General features: G+C 53.2%; 1 protein-coding gene and 1 long non-coding RNA gene across 5 annotated transcripts in view; one reads left to right on the top strand and one right to left on the bottom strand.

The window, feature by feature from the left end:
• The window catches only part of LOC144755490 (uncharacterized), a 35,495-nt gene extending 27,798 nt beyond the window's left edge, over positions 1-7,697 (bottom strand). Inside the window, exon 1 of the long non-coding RNA XR_013594903.1 lies at positions 7,566-7,697. This is a non-coding gene — a long non-coding RNA (uncharacterized LOC144755490). The remainder of the gene's footprint in view (positions 1-7,565) is intronic.
• Positions 1-23,199, top strand: part of ST7L (suppression of tumorigenicity 7 like) — a 1,501,068-nt gene that overhangs the window by 31,391 nt on the left and 1,446,478 nt on the right. For 3 of the 4 annotated variants that reach the window (XR_013594902.1, XM_078644466.1, XM_078644467.1), the window contains exon 2: positions 16,339-16,421. Coding sequence is in view for 2 of the 4 variants with exons in the window: in XM_078644466.1 (XP_078500592.1) it covers positions 16,339-16,421 (83 nt within the window). In the remaining 2 variants the exon portion in view is untranslated. Of the gene's footprint in view, positions 1-7,546; positions 8,584-16,338; positions 16,422-23,199 lie in introns of those variants that run through there. The other variant, XM_078644468.1, reaches the window with a different exon arrangement.

Genomic DNA, 23,199 nt, shown 5'->3' with positions numbered 1-23,199 from the left:
GTAAAAGGATTAGTGAACAATGCTGTACGCTCTTTAACCCGTTGGCGGCTGCCGTCGGCCATTGGCCGACGACAGCACTACCTCGCTGGTGCTGCCGCCGGCCAATGGCTGACGCGCCCGCTCCCGTTTTTTTAAAACGGCCGCACTGCCGCAAAAAAGCGGAAGCAGCCAACGGGTTAACAATACTGGGTTTTGTAATTTGTTTTTAACCCCTGCAATATTCCATGTCATCCTCTGTAGTGGCCCATCCAGTGAGCATTCTGATAAAGCAACCCCCATCATGCTATTTGTATTACTGGGGTCACGGTAAATATCCAATTGCGAGTCTTCCACAGGGTTTACTTCAATTCTTTTTTGGGGGATACAAGGATTAGCTTCCTTTGTCCTCTCCACTATCTTGCTTGGTACTACCGTCCTAGGTATATATGCTTGAATTGAGTTGCGTAAGCTATCGTCCAATATAATTGTTATTGAACCCAGTCAATCAACCTCACTGCAGCTTCCAAGGGGCGCAAACCTATTAGACTTAAACGATGGCCTGAAATTTGCTGGGGTACAGTGTGATCTTCTCAATTGGGCAGATAGGTCAAGTCTATATCTATAAAAATATCCCAGGGGTAAATCAGTTATCCCCTCGTACAGTCATGGTAATGCCAGGAATGTTTAGCTGAAGCCTCTTCTAATAGGGGGCCTACCACATTTGTATGGTGAATGTTTACTACAATACAATCCCCATCGCATTGCTAGTCCCCATTGCCCACCCAGCCCACTCTTCTCAACATGATTATTTCCTGAAATAAGAACCCGGGACTACAACGAGTGTTACAAGAGAACCAATGTACAACCTGGTTCTTTAGTGTATCTCATGTTTCAGTAACGTTGTCACGGGGTTTTGGAACATTTTTCAGGACAATTACATAGGGAGTGGCCTAGGGGGGGCAAACTATGGGATCCCTTATGGTCTGCCCTTGACGGCTGAAAATTTTTCAGAGAATTGAGCATCAAAGTTACTTATTCCTTAGGTCACCATTTAATAAGTGCGCAGTTTTTCTGATTATTTACTTGTTCTGGCCTGGACAGACCAAGTGCAATCTTCCTATATGATACGGAGGGGTGATGACTCTTAAACTCTGCTGTATCACTGCGGGTGCTTTGCGCATTTATATTTAGTTCGTTGAGTTTCATGTCCTTATCCTTCTTGCCTGATGTTTCACTCTGACATGGCATATTAACATTTGCACTTGCGCGATATCGCTGGGCCCGCAATTAACCTGTAGACAACAGGTTCATTGCGGGCCCAGCGACATCGCGCAAGTGCACATGGTCCTGGACCCCGGCTGAGCTCCATGCTGAGTTGTTCGCCAAAACCAGGTGTACAACTCAATAGGAACACCTCTTGCACATATAAGCACTGTAGCGTGTGCTTTACACACAGGGCACTGACAAACTCATACAAACCCCTGTAACATCCTACATGTCAGGAACTGAGGAAGTAGCGACTGCCTAGGTGTCGGGACTACAAGTCCCAGAATGCCTGCGGGGGGAGGAGCTTTTAAAAGAAGATAACGCGCACGGCCTTGCGTGCGTAATTCTGATTCAATTTCCGGGAATCTCCAGGGGGACGTGTCGCGGCTGGAGAAGACGGGGAAAACGGACGTTCGCCGTTTCCTTCGTTCGAGTGGGGATATCACCCGAAGCGGAGCAAGGCAGATTCAGGACTGCGGCGGAGACACGGTAGGGAGAGTAGAAACGGGGCCCGCTCTAACTCTCATTAAACTGCAGTGGGAATTGGCAGCGGTCTAGGAGCAGCTGGGAGGAAGTACCGTGACGCTAACGGCTCCTCAATGAGCCCCCACACCGGTTAAAGCACTATTTGAACTGGCAGATCCCTCTCCGGATGGTAGGGGGGGGTTTGGATTTTGTACTAAGTTATGGTATTGTGTATAAACGCTGCATGGAAATAACAGCGTGTTGATTCCCCGTGAGGAGGAGCACTGAGCGAGACTAATTGAGCAAGGGCGGCGGTGAGTAAATACCGTGGAAGCCAAGGCGGGGATATTCCCAAACCAGGAGACGGAACCGTGAGACATTTTGGCAGGTTATTACTGGAATACCGCAGTAGGGTAGGATTTACGAGACATTATCAATACATGCTTATGGACTGAGTCTTATCACGCCAGGGCATAGAGTTCTGGTTTTTTGACTTATGTTTTGAGACAATACAAGGGCTGGTTGGATTACCGCCGGATGGCGAGAAGCTATGGTTTCATTTGGTGTTTGGGTCTGAATCTAAGGTAACCAGGGTTAGCGAGAATTGATGAGAGTAGAATTAATTCCTGTCTGTGGTGTGTTCATGTGTCTGCTTTGTATTACAGATCCTTTGTCCTTGCAGTCCCCATCCGTCCTTGTCCCCTGTCTGATCTGACTTGAACTCAGTGTTTTTGTATTCTGAGTTCGGAACGATCTGGAAGTGGACCCCTTATATCATCAGCCTGATCCTGAGGAGACATAGCACCTTGACACTACACATATAAGGTCCTGACGAAAGCCAGTAGAAGAAAAGGCTTGGCTGAAACTAGTTGACCGCACAGGACGTCGGAGGACATAAGCCTACAAAAGCACAGACAGGGCTCCCGCGGCGCGGGACGCCTTGTGCTTGAATCTTTATTGTCACTGCCACTGTGACTGCAAAGGAGCAGTCTACATCGCGGAGACCGCTACCGGACACCACTACCGCCTTCAGCCTACAAGCCCCAGGGGGCTCAGCGAGACCGCGGCAGGAGCCGCGCACCACCTGGGTGCCGGCTGCCGCACAAAAGAACCGAGAGGGCTCCCGCGGCGCGGGCCGCCCTGTGCTTGAATCTTTATTGCCACTGCCACTGTGACTGCGAGGAAGCCGTCTACATCGCGGACACCGCTACTGGACACCGCTATCGCTTTCAGCCTACAAGCCCAAGGGGGCTCAGTGAGACCGCGGCAGGAGCCGCTCACCACCTGGGCGCCAGCTGGCGCACAAAAGCACCGACAGGGCTCCCGCGGCACGGGCAAAGCCCGGGCCAAGCGCGGGCCCATCTGCGCCCGTTCAAGCCCGGACGTGGCTGTGCAGGGCCACCCCCTTTGGTCCTGCAACTTGATGCAATAATATCCCGGTAAGACTTTCAGAAATGTTTCTATCTGGGAAGTGTTTCGGTTCTTCAGTCTGTTGTGGGCGATATGGGGAAAAGGAAGCTGCCGGTCGCCGCCAAGGGGATGCTAGCGGTCAAAACGGTCCCAATAACAAACTATCTGATAAGTGCTATGGGGATTATCAATGACAAAATCGTTCAGGTTGAGGAACAATTAGCCGCTACAAAAACAGCCCTGATTTCTGTCCATAAAGAGCCCAAATCTATGGTTGAGGCAAACCCAGAAAGTACCCCTGCGCCCGTAGTACACGAACTTGGAGACAAAAACTAAAGGACATATTCTAGTTTGAAGAACAAAAGTTCTAGCGTTTCGGAATTATCTAATCCAGTCCCTGTTAACATGCCTGGACCCTGTGTCTTGCTAGCATCTCTTTAAATTACTGCTGCCCCTTGTTCACCTAACTCACCGGAATTGATCTCTCCACCTGCGAAAAGGTCCAAGCAGCAAACGGCGCTAGCTCCGCTAAAGAATGATTTAATGAAACCAAAAAAAGGGGCAAGACAGTAAAGCACGATGAATTAGTGCCCAAAACCAGCCCTGATGACACAGCACCATGTATGCAAGCTTTTGAGACCCTCTTCAAAAAACTACATGGGAAGATAGACACAATCGAGCGGCGAGTTATGTCTGAGCTAAAAATTGTTTGTATGTCTGCGGGTGGGAGAAAGCCGTTAGGTTTTATGAAGGCCCTCACCCACCAACCTAGTTGGTGGCATGCTTCATCATCGGGCCCCACCCGAGGTACCGAGTGTACCTCAGGTGTGCTTCGACGCCAGATTACTGCGGAGCGGGTATTTTGTTCAAGAGGGTGCTGTGAGTGTGCTCCGAGTGAGGTTTAAAATACTGTCCTGGTGTCCCAAAGACTGATTTAATGGTGGGCCCCTGGCAGTCAATAAAAACAAAGGCTTTCGGACGTGCACGTGCGCCGGCTGGCGCCCTGGTGGTGCGCTGCTCCTGCCGCGGTCTCGCTGAGCCACCTCGGGCTTGTAGGCTGAAAGCGATAGCGGTGTCCCGTAGCGGTGTCCGCCATGTAGACTGCTCCCTCGCAGTCACAGTGGCAATAAAGATTCAAGCACAGGGCGTCCCGCGCCGCGGGAGCCCTATCGGTGCTTTTGTGTGCCAGCTGGCACCCAGGTGGTGCGCGGCTCCAGCCGCAGTCTCGCGGAGCCCCCTGGGGCTTGTAGGCTTAAGGCGGTAGCGGTGTCCGGTAGCGGTGTCCGCGATGTAGACTGCTCCCTCGCAGTCACAGTGACAATAAAGATTCAAGCACAGGGCGTTTAACATGTCATTGTAATGCCAATCCACAGTCAGTGGAGGGTGTTCTACCCCTTGCTGGACTCTCTTTCCGCATTTGCAGCGATTTTCAAGGAGTTTAAAAATGACTCCTTTCTCATGTAATTAAGTTGGTCAGCGGGGCATATCTTTCTAGCGCCAATCCAACATCCTGTGGACACAAACGGGGGTGAGTCTTGTCCGCCATACTTTTCTATCTAATCTTGGCAGACCTTCTCCCGTCCTGTCTTACATCAACTCCCCGGCCCCAAAGCTTGCCTCTATATTCCTTTCAAATTTCCTCTATGTTGATGACCTGGTGCTTATTAGCCGAACAAAGGTCAACCTGCAGCGTCTTCTGAATGCCACTTAAGAATACTCCACAAATGGTCTGACAGTTAACACCAAGAAGACAAAAATCATGAACTGCTCTAGAAGAACAAACGGCAAAGTCAACTTGTTCCTCGACTCAACCAAGTTCGAATATTTCAGCAAATACAAATACCTGGGCCTCCTGTTCGATGGCAAGGGGACTTTAAAGCCCCAAAATGAGGAAATTCAAAGAAAAGAGATTGCACCGGCTGCAGGGAAATCGGAATGGGCTGTCGTATAGCCCTATCTTAGAAACAGCCATGGCAAAGGTGGTGCCCACTCATGGAAGTGAAACCCTTCGGAGCAGGGACTCACAAATCCTGGACACAAAATTTGTGCGAATCTACAAGGAAATCTTCCAACTTCCCAGTTGCACCTCACCTGCCCAAATTGGGCTGGAATGTGGTGTAGTCAAACAGTCGGATGCCAGGCATGCCGCATTCACTAACATTTGTTACAGGCTCAAGTCCGCAGAGAAGAACACTGTAAACCATAATGTATGTCTGGAAATTACCAATAAATCCCGCTCAGTGGCCATGGAGTACTTTTTAAAGAACAACTGACTTGTTTTGACTAGCACAGTCATGAGCTGCATCACCCAACCACGAACTATTGAAAAGAGCCGTCTATAAAACATCAATACTAATATCATCCTTGGAAGACAAGGCAACCCTTGAGAAACGGGCACATGGCTGAATGGTATTAAACAAATATACTACCTTGAAGCCGCAGCAATATTTGGGTGAGGCCTTCAGCAGCAGGATAAAAAGTCACTTCTTGAAACACCAGCCAGGGTCCTTCCATCAAACCCACACACACCACTCCTTGGTCAAGGGCAAAAGGAGAGGTGGCCTGTAGGCTGTGCGTGCACCCAAAGGAGGACGCAATGCATATAATCTGTCTCTGCAGGTGTTCTCTAAACTTTCGCCATCGCTGACTGCAGCCATTTTGGGACCAGGCAGTGGTGTATTCCCTTAGACTAGCTATATTAGCCTGCAATATACCCGCAAGTAATATCCCGAACAGCAAAGTACCTCCAAGGGGTGGATAGGGCTTTAAGGAAGGCTCCTGACCTGTCAAAATAAAATCACCTACCTTGAATATCTGTCCCAGGGACGATGCACCCCCCTACAAACCAGTGTCGCCATTTAAACAGCTTCCTCTGGCACCTTAAGGCAGATTTGAATTAAACTCCTCATACGAAACCCCACCCGAACAATACAAAAGGGAGTGCCGCTCATCTTGGGACTATACTAGCTGCATCATTTGCAGTACTGCAGTAAGGCAATAACTTTAACTGCTGTTTTAAAACTGTTCTTTGGACACCCTCTCTTTCGGCGTCAGTACTTTTTTCTTGGACTAGCTCACGGCCCCCAGCAAGGACACACTTCAAGTCAGGACTACATTGATCCTGCCCCTACTTGGGCCAGACTGGGAAGCACACATTTCTTTCAGACAAATCTGATCTATTGTATGCTTACTCTGATAATGATAGTTCATGTTACACGTTTGTCGTAAGTTGTTCATATGCAAATTGCGCAGAAGCATCTTTAATACTGTACTTGGCAGACCAGGGAATTGGATGCTCCTACTCTTCTTCTAACCACCTGGAAAGTTTTTTACTCGTGATTTTAAGTCTTTCATTGCAAATCTTTTTTTATTGTATTTATTAATTTCGTATGATTCATATTGTAATGCTTTTAACTGTTGAACAATAAAGATTACTATTTAAAATGTCATTGTGCAAATCATGCACAAAAAATCACTAGTGCAATACTGCATGATTTTTACTTGAGGCTTCAGTAAGAGTTGGCGCCAACGGGGAATGCGCCCTACACTTTAAGCTTGCCTGGAGAGTACGTCGGGATTTTTTAGCTCCTATGTTTTTAGTTTATATATTAATTGGATTGACTCCTTTCTTGTGGATTTACGTAAGGATGTCCTGAGGGTGGTGGACAGATATCTACCTGCCTTGCTATATGCTGACGATACTGTCCTCTTTGCACGTACGGCCAATAGTCTGCAGCACTTTTACAATTCCAGGTAGGCAAATTAGCATGGTAGATGAATTCCACTAGCTGGGCTTACTATTGGACACCACACTGAATTGCCAATTTCTTCCTAATGCCAAGGCGCAGTCCCTCAACAGCGTACCACATAGTATTGAGGAGTTTTCACTGCGGCTCGGCCTACCCCATATCAGATCAATCGTTGATCTCTGCAAAGCTAAATGTGTTTCGACAGCGAGCTTTGATTGTGAGGTCTGGTGATACAAGGACTGTTACCCAATTCAGGTGGCAGAAAACAAGTAGTTAAGAAAGGTCCTGAGGTTAAACCCTCAAAGTGTACCGATGGAGTTCATGTATGAGGAATTGGGGTTTGGCTATATTTCGGATTATATTCATGTTTGCCCTTTAATTCTATGTTTGTCAATTTGGACCAAGAAGTAATTCGAGTTGAACAGAAGGATTTTAAGTGATTGTCTTGCCCTGGATTGTGGATTTGACATTCCGTGGTTAAATTATGTCAAATGTTCAGAATCTAAGTCTGATATTACCTGGGTTAAGAAATCAATTTTAACAACATGCCCAGGGAAACCGAGCAAAAATGGGTTTGCTTAAAAATCTCTAATGTGAGGGGCGTGGCCAAGACGGCAATGCGGTAAGACGTGCTCCGGGGGAGCTCCCGCTGCATGCCGCTGTCATAGGCGATTAGTGCAGAGCCAGGGCACTTACCTGCCACTTAGGAAGTGCTGGAGACCTGCTGAATTCGGCGCTGCACGGGACGTGGTGCCCTGGACCCCGGGAGGCTCCGGGAGACGCTGGGAGACGGCGCCGCGGCCGCTCGGACGGAGCGACCGCCATCTTGTGCCCCGGGTCCTGGGGCTTCGATTGAGACACAGGCGGCGATCGGGTGGCCCTCGGGCCACGGACGCACTCTCCGGGTGCGGGACCGCCTGTACCTGAGACTCGGCTGAGGGGTGCGGGGAGCTCTGGCCCCTTCCGGACGGCAGTGACTGCTTGGCTGGGGCTGCTCGAGGGTCCTGAGCGGAGCCCGCCATTTTCTCCCGCCTGTGGCTTCTGCTGCCCTCTGGTTGCTGGGGTGATAGGGTGCGCCGCATCCCCTGACGGGTACTGTGCCCGGGGCCTAAGTGGAGACGGGGCTCCGGCGTAGAGGGAGGCCCCTGCCGGTGCCCACTCGTAGACCTGCTGGTTTCTCGTCCGGGGAGCCAGTACCTGTGGCGGTCAACGGCCGAACACTGCGGATATTTCGGCCGGCGGCGACCTCCAGACGGCGTGAGACGGAGCGGCTGCCTTTTCCCCCTCCTGCGGCGCTACTCCCCTACACGTGGCAGCTGGCGGGCGGAGGAGAGGAAAGAGCTGCGGCCCGCCATTTTAGACTCCTGAGGCCAAGAGGAATGGCTTAGTGACAGCGGCTTGGCCGTTTGAGAGGCCCGGGGATATTTGTGTGCCCGAGCCCCTGCTGCTCATTGGGGGCTCTACTAGATGACGCGGAGGGTTGCCTGCTGCGGGGGTGGTGCTTGGCCCTGCTGCCCCATTGCCTGGGATAAGAGCTGGCGAGGAGTTGGCCGCCTGAGTGTGAGGAGCGGACTTGAGAGCGGAGTGGGGGTGAGAGCGTGACCCGCTTGCCCTCTGTCCTGGTACCCGTGAAGCTGCCCGGTCAGCTTGTTGGCTGGAAGTGTGTCACCCCGGTGAGAGAGGGAGCTGCGACCTGCCATTTGGAGGCACGGAGGTGAGGGTTACTGCGGAGCGGCTGTCGCTCCTCTTTAGACTGCAGAGCGGCCCTTTGGAGCGGAGCGGAGTACAGCCTGCGGTGAATCCGGAGAGGGTACCGCTCGGGGGTCTGAGGTGCTGGGTCCCTACACGTGGTGGCCTGGGCTGGACGACTCCCCCCGCGGCGGGCAATCATCGGCTTACGGTCTCTTGGGCAGCCTGTGAGAGAGTGTGGCTCTCTGGAGGTTCCGCTCGGCGGTGGAGGAGCCTGCACGGACAGACGCTGAGGGGACTGGACCTCCGAGGTGCCGCCATCCGCGGGTGTGAGAGTTACTGTGTTGATCATTTAGAGTGCGAGGAGTGGTCCCTGGGAGCTGCGGGTGGTGGCCAGTGCAAATTGCCTTCCAGTGTCTTTGTGGAACTGTTAGGGGCTATCCGGTGGCTGGATCAAGGGCCTCAGGGTTGCGTGGACATTTGATCATAGACTGTGCCTCTTCCCATTTCTGTGACATTCTGGCCCTGTTGGCGGGGAGGTCCCTCAGGTTATAGCTGTGCGTTCTTTGTTCTGTCCTTCTGGGGTGGTCGCTGGCCGGCCCTTCCCCCCCTGGCCTCGCACCCTTCGGACTCTAGCAGTGCTGCTGGTGTCCCGGTGTTGTGGGCTTGGGCACGACGGGTGGAGGAGGGAAATTGTTGTGCTGGGGTGTGGCAAGAGGCCTGGGAGCGAAACCGGATCCTACCTTCGACCCCTGCACGGCCCCATCTACCCCAATTTGACGTCTGCGGCACGGCGAGGAATATCTGGGACCCTTGGCTCCTGGCGGTAGTTGCCTGAGATGACGCGCTCCAACAAAGGGAACAGGGCCGACTCAACAGCAGCCCCCAAGGACAATACTGTCGTAGCGATGTGGGGGAAGACTGGAGCGACGGCTGGTGGGGATGGGCCATCGCGAGCTGCGGAGGAGTCCCCGCCAGTCACACAGGCATTCATGGCCACCTTCATGTCCGAACTGAAAATGGAGATTGGATCGCTAAGGACTGAAGTACACTCGTGCGTGAAGGAACTGCGGAAGGATGTCATGGAACTTGGAGACCGTGTAGACGGATTGGAGCGAACGATGGACATGCGCACGGAAGATCAGGAACACCTATGGCAGCGCCTGGCGGCCCTCGAGGAGCAGAATATCGAGCTCCAAGTGAAGCAGGAGGATTTGGAGAACAGGAGTCGCCGCAACAACCTTCGTATCCGGGGAATTCCTCTCGGGGAAGAGGGGGAAGACACCATGGGATACGTGACGCAGCTCCTCCACGAGGTCTGGGGGGACGAGACGGCTTCCCCTCCGGCACTGGATCGGGCGCATCGAGTGTCCGCCCCGGCAGGCAGGTCAGGACTCCTACCGGACATACTAGCGCGGGTCCATTTCTTTACCGAGAAAGAGGCAATCTGGAAAGCCGCGCGGGATAAGCCGGACCTCCGATATAGAGGCCACAAAATCCAGATTTTCCAGGATCTGGCGCCCAACACCCTGAAGAGGAGACGAGCGTTCCGACCGGTGACTGAGAAACTGCGCAGTATGGACATTGCATATCAATGGGGCCACCCGTTTGCTCTGATATTTCAGTGGGAATCCAAGCGGAGAGTCATTCGGACTTACACGGAAGCGGCGCAACTCATCCGACTACAGACGACCCCGCCGGCGAGCCCGACACCGTCTCATAGGCGAGAGAGGACGGTGGCAGCACCCTCGTGGACTACTGTACGCCGTCAGCACCGCCCGCCGTCTGACGCCGAGCAATCGCCCTCGCAGGCTAAACAGGATATCATAGCACATATTCGATCTCTCGAGGGGGACAAAGAGGGCCGCGATGGGCGCTCCCCGACACCTTGACTTGCGGCATGTTAGCGCTCCACTTCTCCTAGTCCTGGGGGCCCTACACCTGGGCCTTGAGCAGTCTCGCATTTCACCCTGGCTCCTGATATACGGGGCGGGGTGCCAGTGGGAGCTCCTTGAACGCTGAATTGCCAAGACTGGCACGACCCCCCCTCTTTGACTGTCCCTCAGGGAGTTACATCCCAGAGAGCGTCAAAACCTGTGGGTGTAGGATGCCCTGCAACGGGGTCAGTACAGTGAGGCCCTGTTGGCCGCAGTTGTTGTTTATTGACGAGTGGCAGCTCTTACTGCTACTTGCTACTTCCTCTTTTCTCTACTCTTCCTGTTTCCCACTATTCTACGCTCTCACTTCTATCTCTTTTCTGGAGGGCGCGGGGTGGAGACGCCGGGGGATGGGCTGGGGTGCGGCAGTGCGGTTGAGTGGCTGTGGTGCGCGTGGGATACGCGGGATGTGTGTTGTGCGAATGTGGCCGGGTGGCGCTCAGAACCAGTCATGGCAGTAAACGCTCCTAGCCCTCTAAAGGTCCTGACGCTTAACGTGAAGGGCCTTAACTCACCTAATAAGCGTAAGCAGGTTTGGCAGTATCTCCTACGGCAACGCCCTGATATCATATTTCTCCAAGAAACGTACCTCATACAGGCTGATACTGTGCGCATGGCTCACCCTAAATACCCGCTCCAGTTCTGGGCTGCAGCAGATACTAAGACAGCGGGAGTGGCAATCTTGTGCAGGTCTGGCATCAGGCAGGGGGGCGGCAGGCCCTACCGGGGTGGTGATGGACGATTTCTTCGAGCGGAGGTCGAAATTGGGCGCCGTCGCATCACGCTGTGCAATGTGTATGCCCCTGATCAGGCGCAGGACCGCTACCTTCGAGACTTTTTAGGGGGGCAGATGCCGCAGGACGGCTCTTCGCTCATCGTGGGCGGAGACTTCAATTTAGTCTGGAATCCACAGATGGACCGGAGTGAGAATTCCTCCAGTGGCAAAGGGGCAATGTCGGCAACTCTGCGTAAGCAACTGACGGACTTTGGACTGCTCGACGCCTGGCAGTACTTTTCCCCAGATAAGCGAGGGTACTCATACTACTCTCATGTCCATCGATCCTACTCTCGCATAGACTATCTATTCGTCACTAGTGATCTCCTTCGCGACACGGTGGAGGTAGGTATGTCTGACGTCTCCCTCTCTGATCACGCTCACGTTGAATTATTGCTACAGGACCCGGCGGCGCGCCCTGACCGGGAACGGAGGTGGTACCTCCCGCCGAGTATTCTGCGGGACGCAGCGGACGTGGAAGACATTAGGGGAGCCATTGTCTCCTACTTTGAGACCAACGATCTTCCTGAAACACCCTTTCCTGTGGTGTGGGACGCCTTTAAGGCTACCATACGGGGCCACATCACGCCCCTCTCGATTGCAAGGGCGCGCGAAGCACGTGCGCTGGAGGATAAACTGGTGGGATACTTGAGGGCGGCGGAAACGCAGGATCAGGGCCATTCTACCCGAAACACGAGAGGGCACCTAGCTAATCTTAGGGGGCAGCTCCGGCTACTGCGCACAAATAGGGCAGAGAAATCCCTCCTGGCGCTGAAACAGAGGTATTTTGAAGGGGGGGACAAAGTGGGGAAACTATTGGCGCGGAGGCTGAGAGCCAGAGCCGCGAGAGAACATATAGCAAATGTTCAGCTGCCTGATGGGACCAGGGTTGTTGCGGCAAAGGATAAGTGCCGAGCTTTCCGGGACTACTATGCAGCGTTGTACACAGAGGAGAAGCCACCTTCGGAGTTGGTGGAGGAAGTACTGGGGCGATACGGGGGCGCAACGCTGCACCCGCAACACGCAGAGGAACTGGAGGAACAGATCACGCCATAGGAGATAGCCGCGGCGATCCTCGAGCTCCCCTTGGGGAAAACACCAGGGCCTGATGGGCTTCCAATATCCTTCTATCGCATGTATCAGGCGCAGCTAGGCCCCTACCTTCTCCGCCTGTTTAACTCCTTTACCGAGGAGGTGGGTCCGTCCCTTGATATGGGGCTGGCGGAAATTGCCTTGATCCCGAAATCTGGGAAAGACCCCTCGCTGTGCGCGTCGTACCGACCGATTGCTCTGCTAAACTCGGACTTTAAGATCTACACCAAACTACTAGCAAAGCGGTTGGGTCCTTACATGCCGAGCCTGATCGATCCAGATCAGGTGGGCTTCATCCACGGTCGTCAGGGAGCGGACAACGTCCGCAGGGTTGCCCACCTGGTAGGTAAGGCCCATCACTGGAGGATCCCAGCTTGTCTTCTCTCGCTCGACGCGGAGAAGGCGTTTGACCGGGTGGACTGGTCCTTCCTCAGGGCGGTACTGTGCAGGGTGGGGTTCGGTCCGAAGATGATTGCTAAGATCATGGCCCCATATATTGCACCACGGGCCAGGATACGGGTCAACGGGCAGCTCTCGGAGTCGATCAACATTGGAAGGGGTACCAGGCAGGGCTGTCTGCTATCACCCCTGTTATTCGCCCTCGCAGTTGAGCCCCTAGCAGATATGATACGTAGGGACCCCAATATCCACGGTATCCCTCTTGGCGGCCAGGACAACAAGGTGGCGCTCTTTGCGGACGACCTTATCCTTACACTCACGCGGCCCCGAGAGTTCCTGCCGGCAGTACATACTTCGCTGTGCCTTTTTGAGAGGGTTTCTGGCCTGAAAATTAATCATAGCAAGTCCTGGGTACTCAGCCTCACTATTCCGCAATCGGACATCCCCTCGTTGGAGCACCTAGTCCCTTATCAATGGTCGACCCAGCACATCCGATACCTGGGCCTGACATTAACCCCCTCGCTGGACGGCTGGACGCAATCCAACTGGAAAGACTATCGGCGATCGATCCTCGAGGATCTACAGCGGTGGAGACCGCTAGTACCATCCTGGCTGGGCAGAATCAACGCTGTCAAGATGTCCATCCTGCCCAAAATCCTGTATCTATTTCAGTGTCTCCCTACCCCTATACCGCTGCATAGCATCAGAGGCCTTCAGCGTGATCTAACAAACTTCATTTGGGGGGGTAAGAGGCCTCGCTTCTCTCAAGCCTTACTGATGGCACCCAGGGACCGGGGGGGTCTAGCCTGCCCCAACCTGGTAGAATATTACTAGGCTGCTCACCTTCGGTACGTAGTGGAGTGGGGTGTGACAGAGAGCGAGAAAGGGTGGTTCCATATGGATAGGGCCGTGACCGGGCGTACCATATGGGATCTGGCATGGAAGCCTAGAGCAGGACGATCTCCGAGCGCGTACCTGGCGGTGCCCACGAAGACGGTGCTGGAGATCTGGGATAGGATAGTGGTCCGTAAGGGCCTCACGACCTTCCCCTCGCCTCATACCCCTATTGAAGGGAATCCAAGTTTTCCTCCGGCGCATCGGACTGGGGCTTTTCGTAAGTGGCCTCAAGGCGACTGCAGGGTGCTCACGGATCTGTTTGATGGAGGTTCCCTCAAGACTTTTGCGGACTGCAGGGAGGAATTCCGAGTGCCGCGTACGGCTGGAATGCAATACACTCAACTGAAGCACTGGGTGCTCGCAGACGATACCTATCAGGCAGCCACGCGCGCCTTCACCCCGTTTGAACGACTGGCTCGCTCTTTTACAGAGACAAAGGGACTGATCTCCAAAATCTACCGGATTTTGCAACACCCACACACTCCGCCTTCCCCGCCATAACAGCAACGCTGGCACTCCCTCACGGAAGTGGACATCACCCCGGCGCAGTGGTCCAGACTATGGCGTGACATACCCCGGATTTACCGTAGTATACCGCAACAGGAGAACGCCTATAAAATGATGACTCAGTGGTACTACACGCCAGCGGCTGCATAAAATGTTCCCGACCTCTTCTCCCCTGTGTTGGAGGTGCCAATCTGCGACTGGGGATTTCTTGCACATATGGTGGACCTGCCCTTTGCTGACCCTCTTCTGGAAGGAGGTCCTAAGTCACATCAGGGGGGTGCTGGGGTTTCCTCTGCCTGAGGCCACTTGTACGATACTATTAGGTATTAAACCTGCTGAATTGACGGCCCTCACTCGGAGTGATTGGGCGCTGACACTTCAAATGCTAGGAGCGGCCAGGCAGCTCATTGCCCTGTACTGGAAGAAGGTGGAGGCCCCGCCCATCGCTGCGTGGTTTGTGCGCCTCTGGCATGTCATGACACTGGAACTTCTCACGGCCCGACTGCAGGTCCGAGATGTACGCTTCAAAGCGGTGTGGCAACCCCTGGTGAAATACCTGTGCGCTGTAGAGCAGGCGCGTAACATGCCCCCTAAGCTCAGGGCGCTGTGATTAGTATGGTGTGTGAGGCATAGTGCATTGTCAATGACATTGACTGCCCCGACCGCTGACGCAATAACCCCCCCTCCATTCACCCCTATTGGTCCCCACCCTTAGCGTCTAATGGCCCCTTTCTCTCTTGGTCTCGTCTTTTCCTTTACTCCTACTGTCTTCTCTACTTTGCTGTCCCTTTTTCTGTTGCTCCACTGAAGTGTTGACCGTCTTGGTCCTATCGTTCTACCCCTCTGGGGTTTCTCGTTCCCGATGTTCCGGGGATCGGGCTATCTTGGGCAGTGACTACACAGGATCTGTTGACTGAGTATGACGCGACCGGCCCTTATGGGTTGTAGGTAAACTGCTGTGTATAATTTGAAGCTTGATTATTGTCAATGATTTTCCTTTTTCTCAAGTTCTAACGCGGCCGGCCCTGTTGAGTTGTAGGCTTAACGCTGTGTACAAGTCATGCCACTTCAACTCCCTGTTATGGGGGTGAAATAAAAAGATTTGACAAAAAAAAAAAAAATCTCTAATGTATTATACTACGGTAAAATCCACAAATCATATTGCTTTATATTTGCTGCTTGATATGGCAGTTTACCATAGGCGACTTTCCACCTATTTTGATGGAACATTTTCTCCAGTGTTTAGTGGGCTGGCACAAGCCTTCTTAGTCTCCACCTTGTTCGTGTGATTCTGCTGCTATGCTTGATACCTTGCACATTGTTTATATGTATTCAGAATTATCTAACTTTCGTTAAATACATTCGACCGTTGTTTTTAGTACAGCATTTTAGGCAAGTTCGACCAGTCTTACTGTAACTTCAATTCTCAAGTACACCTACTGTCTGTTTTTATGTTTCATGATTTTTATCGGGGGGTTTTCATTCCAGTGTATGAGATGCTACATGTGTTCTCTTATCGAGGGTGAATGTTTCTTAGGTAATATAACTAATTATGTTTTGTTGAACTTTCATTATTTATTTTATTCAAATCTAATTAGGAATAATGACTGAAAATGTCAGTATAATGCCCTTCCACAGTCAGTCGACATGGGGGTCTGCTATCCCTTGCAGGCCTCTCCTCCTGCATTTTCAGCCGTTTTCAAGGAGTTGAAAAGGGACTCTTTTCTCATTAAAATTACTGAGGCAGGCACCTTTCGACTCCCTATGAATGGGCATATTGTGATGCAACTGCTTAGGAGATCAGCTGCATCACCAACTGAAGGTGTGGCCGCAAACAAGTCGTTGCTGACTGGTGTACACTGCCCCCCCTTTGTGTTTCATACCCTTTGTCCATTACAAGCCGCAACATCCAAAGGTACCCAGGAACATTTTGAATGTCCTTAGAGATTGTGACATGTATTGAACGGCTTGTATCTCCTTTTAGACAAATACAACTGTGTTTTCAGTCATTGAATATGGAGAAAATGGTCATTGTTTAATTAAAAAAAAATGCATGATCATAGTTTGTGCTTTTTCTGTCATGTGGGCTTTAGAGAAGTCCAGTGTATATTTTCCACCTTACTGGTTTGTCACACTCCATTTAATATAGAATTTGTTTTCCCTCTCATTGCAGTGACTGTATTTTTAAACACACTCACGCCCAAGTTCTACGTTGCTCTAACAGGGACTTCATCTTTCATATCTGGACTGATATTGGTGAGCATTTCTATATTGTTTGTGCGTATGCTTCTTCGTTATTGTGTAGTCTGCATTTCAAAACCTGAGACACTTCAGATGAAGTTGTGATATGAGTAGATGCTTGCTCGAAGTTTCACATGCTTATTATTTAGGCGTTGCTGAACACATAAATGGGCAATGTATTTCTTCACATCTGTATCATGGTTCAATTAGTCTTAATACATTTCAGAAATACACATAACTCTTTCCTGACCAACATAATCAAACTATTTTCCACATATTCTTCTAACCGTCTATTTTAGGGCAAAGCCCAACAGGTTACTAAAGACTTCTTAAGGGCCATTCTGAAAGTTGACCTAGGAATATTCCTCCCATGGCTCACAATTTGTTTTGTCATTCATATTTGCTGGCTTTCTATTTGTTGGCTTTGTTTGTTTTAGCAGCTCGAGCATGCCTTTTTCCTTCCCATGTAACATAGCCTTTATACCCCCTCTCTGATTGGCTCCTTCTATCCTTCCTGGTCGCTTTTCAGGAACTTTTTTTTTTTTTTTAAAGCAAATTTTATTTGTCTGGTTTCACATAAGCTTCATAGTTCTGCAATCCAGAGGCTTCTGCACACATCAAATACACAATAATAATGACTTTGACTTTTATAAAGTGACAAACCGCATTTTAACGAACCCCCCCAACTCCCCCCTTTCCCCCGATAAATAAAATAAATCCAGTACTTGTATAGCGCACGAATCACCCCCAAAGGGGTCTCTCGGCGCCTTTGGGAAGATTAAGCGAGCTATTGCCCAGAGTCGCATGGTGCTGGGCAGACCCCTGCCGCCGGAGCCAGGGATCGAACCGTGATCCCTTTGCGCCCATGTCACAAAGATACATCCTGTGTGTAACTGCACACCCGAAGGTCACCTTCTCTCTGGGAAGTCCCTTCACCACCACCCTTTAACCAAGAATAGAGCATGTAAGTCAGTCCGGCAAGCGTACATCCCCCTCCTGCGGTGGATCCAGTTCTCGACCCCGGTAGTCTGCCCATCTCTTCCAAATCTTATAATGTTTGCATGGGCACCCCTGACAATAAAAACAGGCTTTCGAGCCCCATACAAAAATCCATCCCATTTTCCCATGTGGCCAGTGATGGAGCCCGGGGCGCCTTCCAGGCCCAGGCAATATCCCTTTTTGCCAACGTGAGGCCCAATAATAAGAGGTGTCACTTATATTGATTGCCCCCCACTCCCTGGAATGAATGGAATGATTCTGCAGCTGGTAGAGAAGACTGGGAAGCGCCACCATCTTGAAGATGGCCAACCTACCGTACAGGGGTAAGGGCATGCTTCCCGGGTACGGTCCCACACTGGAATCAGATTGCGTTGCCAGGACACCACGGCACGTTGGACAAGAAGACCCCCTAGATATTTCAGCCCCCCGTCGCCAATTGAAGGGATGAGGCCCATGCTCCCACCCTCAGTTGACCCCCCCCCCCGGACCCACAGCGTGGGTTTGCGTGGATTCATATATAATCCAGAGGTCTCCCCGAAGATCTGTAGTATGCGCAGTAGCCGCGGCCCGACCTATCCAGGGCGGTAAGGAAAAACAGGACATTGTCCGCGTACAGTGCTATTTTGTCAGAAAGACCCAGCGCCCACTCGAACCCCCAAAGCTGAGCATCGATGCGCACCCAAGCCGCCAGCGGCTCCATGGCTAGTGCAAAAAGATAAGGGGAGAGGGGGCAGCCCTGTCGCGTACCCCGCTGGATGGAGAAAGAGCGAGAAATCGCCCCCCCACCCGCACCGATGCCGTCAAATCAGTGTAGCGCAGTTGCATATAGGCCAAAAATTGCGGGCCGAGATTGAGTTTCCGCAGAAGGGCCAACAAATATACCCAGCTCAGGGAATCAAAGCCCTATCCATGTCAGCCAATAAGAGCGCCGCCGGTTCCCCCAGCTGCCCACTGCCACCACAGCCACGTGTGCGTGCCTGATATTATGACGGGTCGCCCTCCGGGGCATGAACCCAACCTGGTCCGGGTGTACCAATGTGGTGATATGTGGCAGGAGCCGATTGGCCAGTGCCTTGGCCAAAACCTTTGCCTCTACATTTAGAAGGGAGATGGGGCGATATGATGCATGCTGCTCCGGAGGTCTACCCGGTTTGAGGAACACTACCACCTCAGCCTGTCTCCAGTCCGGGGGGAGCGAGCCACACTCCCGCGCCTCCACCGGCCGAAAGTGTGGGGCCAGCTGTACAAAGAATTTTTTGAAAAACTCACTGGGGAATCCATTTGGTCCCGGACCCTTCCCGGGATTCAATACCCTCAGGGCCGTACCAAACTCTTCGTCCGACAGCGTCCTGTCCAGGCGGTCCCACACCTCATCCGAGACTGTCTTAGGGGGGAGGTCATATATGAATTTCGCTATAACCGCGGCCGTGAGACATTCTTTCGGTGCATAGAGGTCTTCATAGTATGCAGCAAAGCTATCTGCAATCGCTGGAGGCTCAATAAGTGGCGCCCAATGGGACCCAGGACTTGCGGCCGAGCCTGGGAATGAAAGGCGCTCTGGCATAGTCGTTGCAGCATCTTGCTGGATTTGTCCCCCCCCCCCCCCACTATTAGACTCTACTACGTGTTGCCAGCCAAGCCTGGCGGGCCTCGTCCATCAGTAGGGCTGCATAGTGTTGCAGCGCCAATAGTAATTGCCGTCTGACTGGGCTGCCGTCCGCCTCCTGACCCCTACGTTCCAGCGCCTCCACCTCCGGACGCAACAATTCCCTCTTACGCTCCCTGCCGCTGCCACACACCAAGAGATATCCACCTCTCTGTGTGGGGTTCAATGCCTCCCACAGTACCGCTGGGACGTGACCGACCCCACATTTGCCACCAGATAATTATCTATCTCTTTAGTCAAGTGTTCCCGGTATTCCTCCTTCTGCAACTGCCACACCGACATACGCCATCTGAGTGGCTGTCGCCCCGGGCCGATCTGAAATGTAAGGGCAAACAGTGAATGATCCGACAAGCCCCTGGGCATACTGTCCGCCGACAGCACTCTATGTACTAGCCCCCTAGGAACAAATATATAATCAAGCCTCGAGAAAGAATCACATGCTGTGGAGAAGTATGTATACTCCCGGCGGTGGCCATGTAGGTGTCTGCAGACATCCACCCAATCTTGTCCCGTCACTAGAGAGTGTAGTTTGGTAGGTGGTCCACCTGCCACAGCAGCGACCCCACTCCTCCACCTATCCCGGCCCTGCTCCATCACATCATTCCAATCCCCGCCTGCAACTGAGAGTGTGTCTGGCATATCCCCCCAGATGTTCAGGAGTCGCTCCACTAAAGTCCATTGCAATGGCGGTGGAGCATACACCCTCCCAGTGTTTGAGTGTCTCCCTCATTCCTGCCCTGGATAAAAATGTACCGTCCTTGCGTGTCCGACCAGTGTTTCTCATGAGTATATGGGACCCTGCAGTTAATCAATATCGCCACTCCTCTCGAACCCCGCGTGAAGCCTGAGTGGAAAATGTGTTGGTACCCGTACCTCTGCAGACACACGGCTTTAGTACCCATTAAATGTGTTTCCTGTAGCAGGAGCACATCGGCCCCGCTCGTTTGGCATAGTGAAGTATGGCCCCCCTGCTTCACCTTGTCCAAGGCCCTGCGAAGGTTCCAATTAACGATGCGCAGGGCGCCAGGGGTTATCCGCATCTCATTCTTCGTGCCGGACATCTCAAATGGCTTATACAATTGTGACCGGTGTGTGTGTTACTCAGTGTGTACGATGAGCTACAAGCAATCATTATGGACGCGCAATCTAGCAACCAGAACAAACCCTCACCCCCCAACAACCCCCCCACCCGATACCTCTCAAACGTGGAAGTATCTGTCGCGGTTGGATAGGAGCCAAGGCCCCACCCGGGGGACAGGAACCATACCTTCCAATGGATCCCCAACTGACCACCCATGTCCCTCGGGCTTTTCCCTTCCAGGCCCACTACTGTGTGGCCGGGAACCCAGCCCGATAACTGTGCCTATCCGGCCATCAGTTCACCATCCCAAGCCTCCCAGCACCTGCCAAGCCCACGGATCAGTCCGCCAAAGCCTGTCTCTCCGAAGTCGATCCCCTCCGTGGGAGGGCGATGCTGGACTGGGAATGACAACTGGACCGCGATCTCCTGGTGCCTCTCAGCTGGCCTCGAGGGCCCCTCCGGGCCGCCTCGCTCGAAGATGAGTCCGATTCCCTACCAGGTGGCGTATGTACTCGTACCCGCACAGTCTCATCAGTCCATTTGAAGACTTCCTCCGGGGAGTCGAAGAAATGTGTACGAGAGCAGTACACCACTCACAGGCGGGCCGGGAACAACAGTGCGTATGGGAGCTTGAGGTCCCAGAGACAAGCCTTTGCCGCAAGAAAGGATTGCCGCAGCTGCTACACCAATCACGTGTAGTCAGGGAATATAAGGATACGCGCATTGTCACAGGCGAGGGTTTTCCTTAGCTCTGGCCTGTTTCAGGATAGTGTCTCTGTCCATGTTGTTCAGAAATTTTGCGATGATCGGCCACGGGCGAGTCCCTTGCGGGGGCTTCTTCATAAGTGCCCTGTGGGCCTGCTCCACCACGAAGCAGCGGGAGAGTACATCAGGGGGGTGCCAGCCCGCTAGCCAACTTGTCAAGAAAGCCTCCACATTGTCCACCTCGCATCCCTCCGGGAATCCCACACAGCGAAGTTTGTTGCGCCGAGCACGTCCCTCCGCGTCCGCAGCCCGCATCGCTAGACCTTTTTGGATCTTTTCCATGGCCGCCACTTTCTTTTTGAGGATTCTGACATCATCTTCTACCCCCCATATGTGGGTCTCGGTCACCGTGATGCGCTCCATATCGTTGCGCAGATCCTGCTGTAGCAGCATGACATCAGAACCAACTTCACCGATCTTGGCGTGCAGCATATCCCTGGACTGGGTAATGGCCGCCATGAGCACCGCGTTATCCGGCACCTGCCCCTGATGGCCCACTGTCCCGGGCGCCGCACCCGCTCCAGTGAATTTGTCGATTGGGCCCTGCTTGGTTTGGCCCCCACAGCCCTTATCGCGCATCATAGTTGTCCACCTGGTGCTCCACACAGGCACTCAAGGGCATCTACACAGGGGAGTGATCTTAAAGGCAGCCCCACAGTCAGCGAACGTGCCACTAGTGCCGCTGTCTCCTCCTCCAAACCACCAAGCCACACGTGGCCGCCCAGAGGCTGCACGAGATGGCCGCCGGTTCACCCTCGCCACCATCACCGAGGGCCCTCATCTCTGTGGCCTGATCCGGTCACCGATGTTCATCACCGTCCTCCGCTATGCATGGGGCTCTGCCAGATGGCGCGTCCTGGGTCTCCTGGCGCTGCGACCGCAGGGGGCACTGTAGCGGTAGAGCCCCCACCAATGCCGATCCTCACCACCACCACTCTGCTATCTCCAGGCGACCCCGGGGCTCCAGCCGTCTCAGGGCAGGCTTCCTGGGAGCCGAACGCTCTGGGGCACCGCCCCTCCCCGACGCGGCCAGCGAGTAGTCAGAGCGGGCCGTCCTTGGATGGAAACAGGAAGTACAGGGGGGCAGCCAACTGAGTGATCTCACGGTCTGGGAGGCGCCCCCAGCGCCACCGTCACCCCCTCCATACCGCCGGGCCACATGCGGCCACCCTGGGCTGTACAAGATGGCCGCCGGCTCCCCTCTGTCTCCTCCTCTGGGGAGCCCTACCTCCGTGACCCGGTCGGCTACCGATGCTCACCGCCGGCCTCCGCTGCATGTGGGGCACCACCTGCTGCCTCGCCCTGTCTTCTGACAGCTTTGCAATCACGGGGGGTACAAAGGCTGGTGAATGTGCACGGGCGCCAACCTTCCTGCGGTTCGCCCGGCAGCCACACCGTCTCCCAGGCCCCTTTCCCGGCCGTACCAGGCAGTGGAGTCCCCGGCTCCTCACAGAGCATCTCTCCGTCCAGCCGCATCTGCTTGCGGCGCTTCGGACGTTGTCTCCGCACCCTCTTCTACTCCCTAAAGAACGGTGATGGATCAAACCCAGATATTTTGACTGGGTGTGAGTGTTTCATTGGTTCAGATGCTCCGTCCATCACCACCCCCTTTTGTACCGCTTTGGCCGCCATAAGTGTGGCAGGGTATGCTCAGACGTGAGTCCCTTGCTCACTTTGCCACTGGATTCAAGCAAGCCGGGCTGAAGACGGCTGGAATGCCAGAAACCGGTCCTCGGAAGCTTGTTTCCGGTCCAGGGAAGGCATGGCTTGGCAGTTCGGGCTGGACTGTAACCATGAGGCACAGGGTCAGACTGATTTGCATAGCCATGTCTGAACTGGGGTGGCAGAGTGGGCTAAAGAACAGTGATGGATCAAACCCAGATCTTTTGATTGGGTGTGAGTGTTTGATTGGTTCAGATGCTCCGTCCATCACCACCCCCTTTTGTACCGCTTTGGCCGCCATAAGTGTGTCAGGGTATGCTCAGACGTGACTCCCTTGCTCACTTTGCCACTGGATTCAACCAAGCCAGGCTGAAGACGGCTGGAATGCCAGAAACCGGTCCTCGGAAGCTTGTTTCCGGTCCAGGGAAGGCATGGCTTGGCAGTTCGGGCTGGACTGTTCCCATGAGGCACAGGCGCAGACTGATTTGCATGTAGCCATGTCTTAACTGGGGTGGCAGAGTGGGCTAAAGAACGGTGATGGATCAAACCCAGATCTTTTGACTGGGTGTGAGTGTTTGATTGGTTCAGATGCTCCGTCCATCTCCACCCCCTTTTGTACC

This window comes from Lissotriton helveticus, chromosome 5_1 (assembly GCF_964261635.1).
Source record: "Lissotriton helveticus chromosome 5_1, aLisHel1.1, whole genome shotgun sequence".
NCBI classification, from domain to species: domain Eukaryota; kingdom Metazoa; phylum Chordata; class Amphibia; order Caudata; family Salamandridae; genus Lissotriton; species Lissotriton helveticus.
This window is presented reverse-complemented; position numbering and strand designations above follow the sequence as displayed.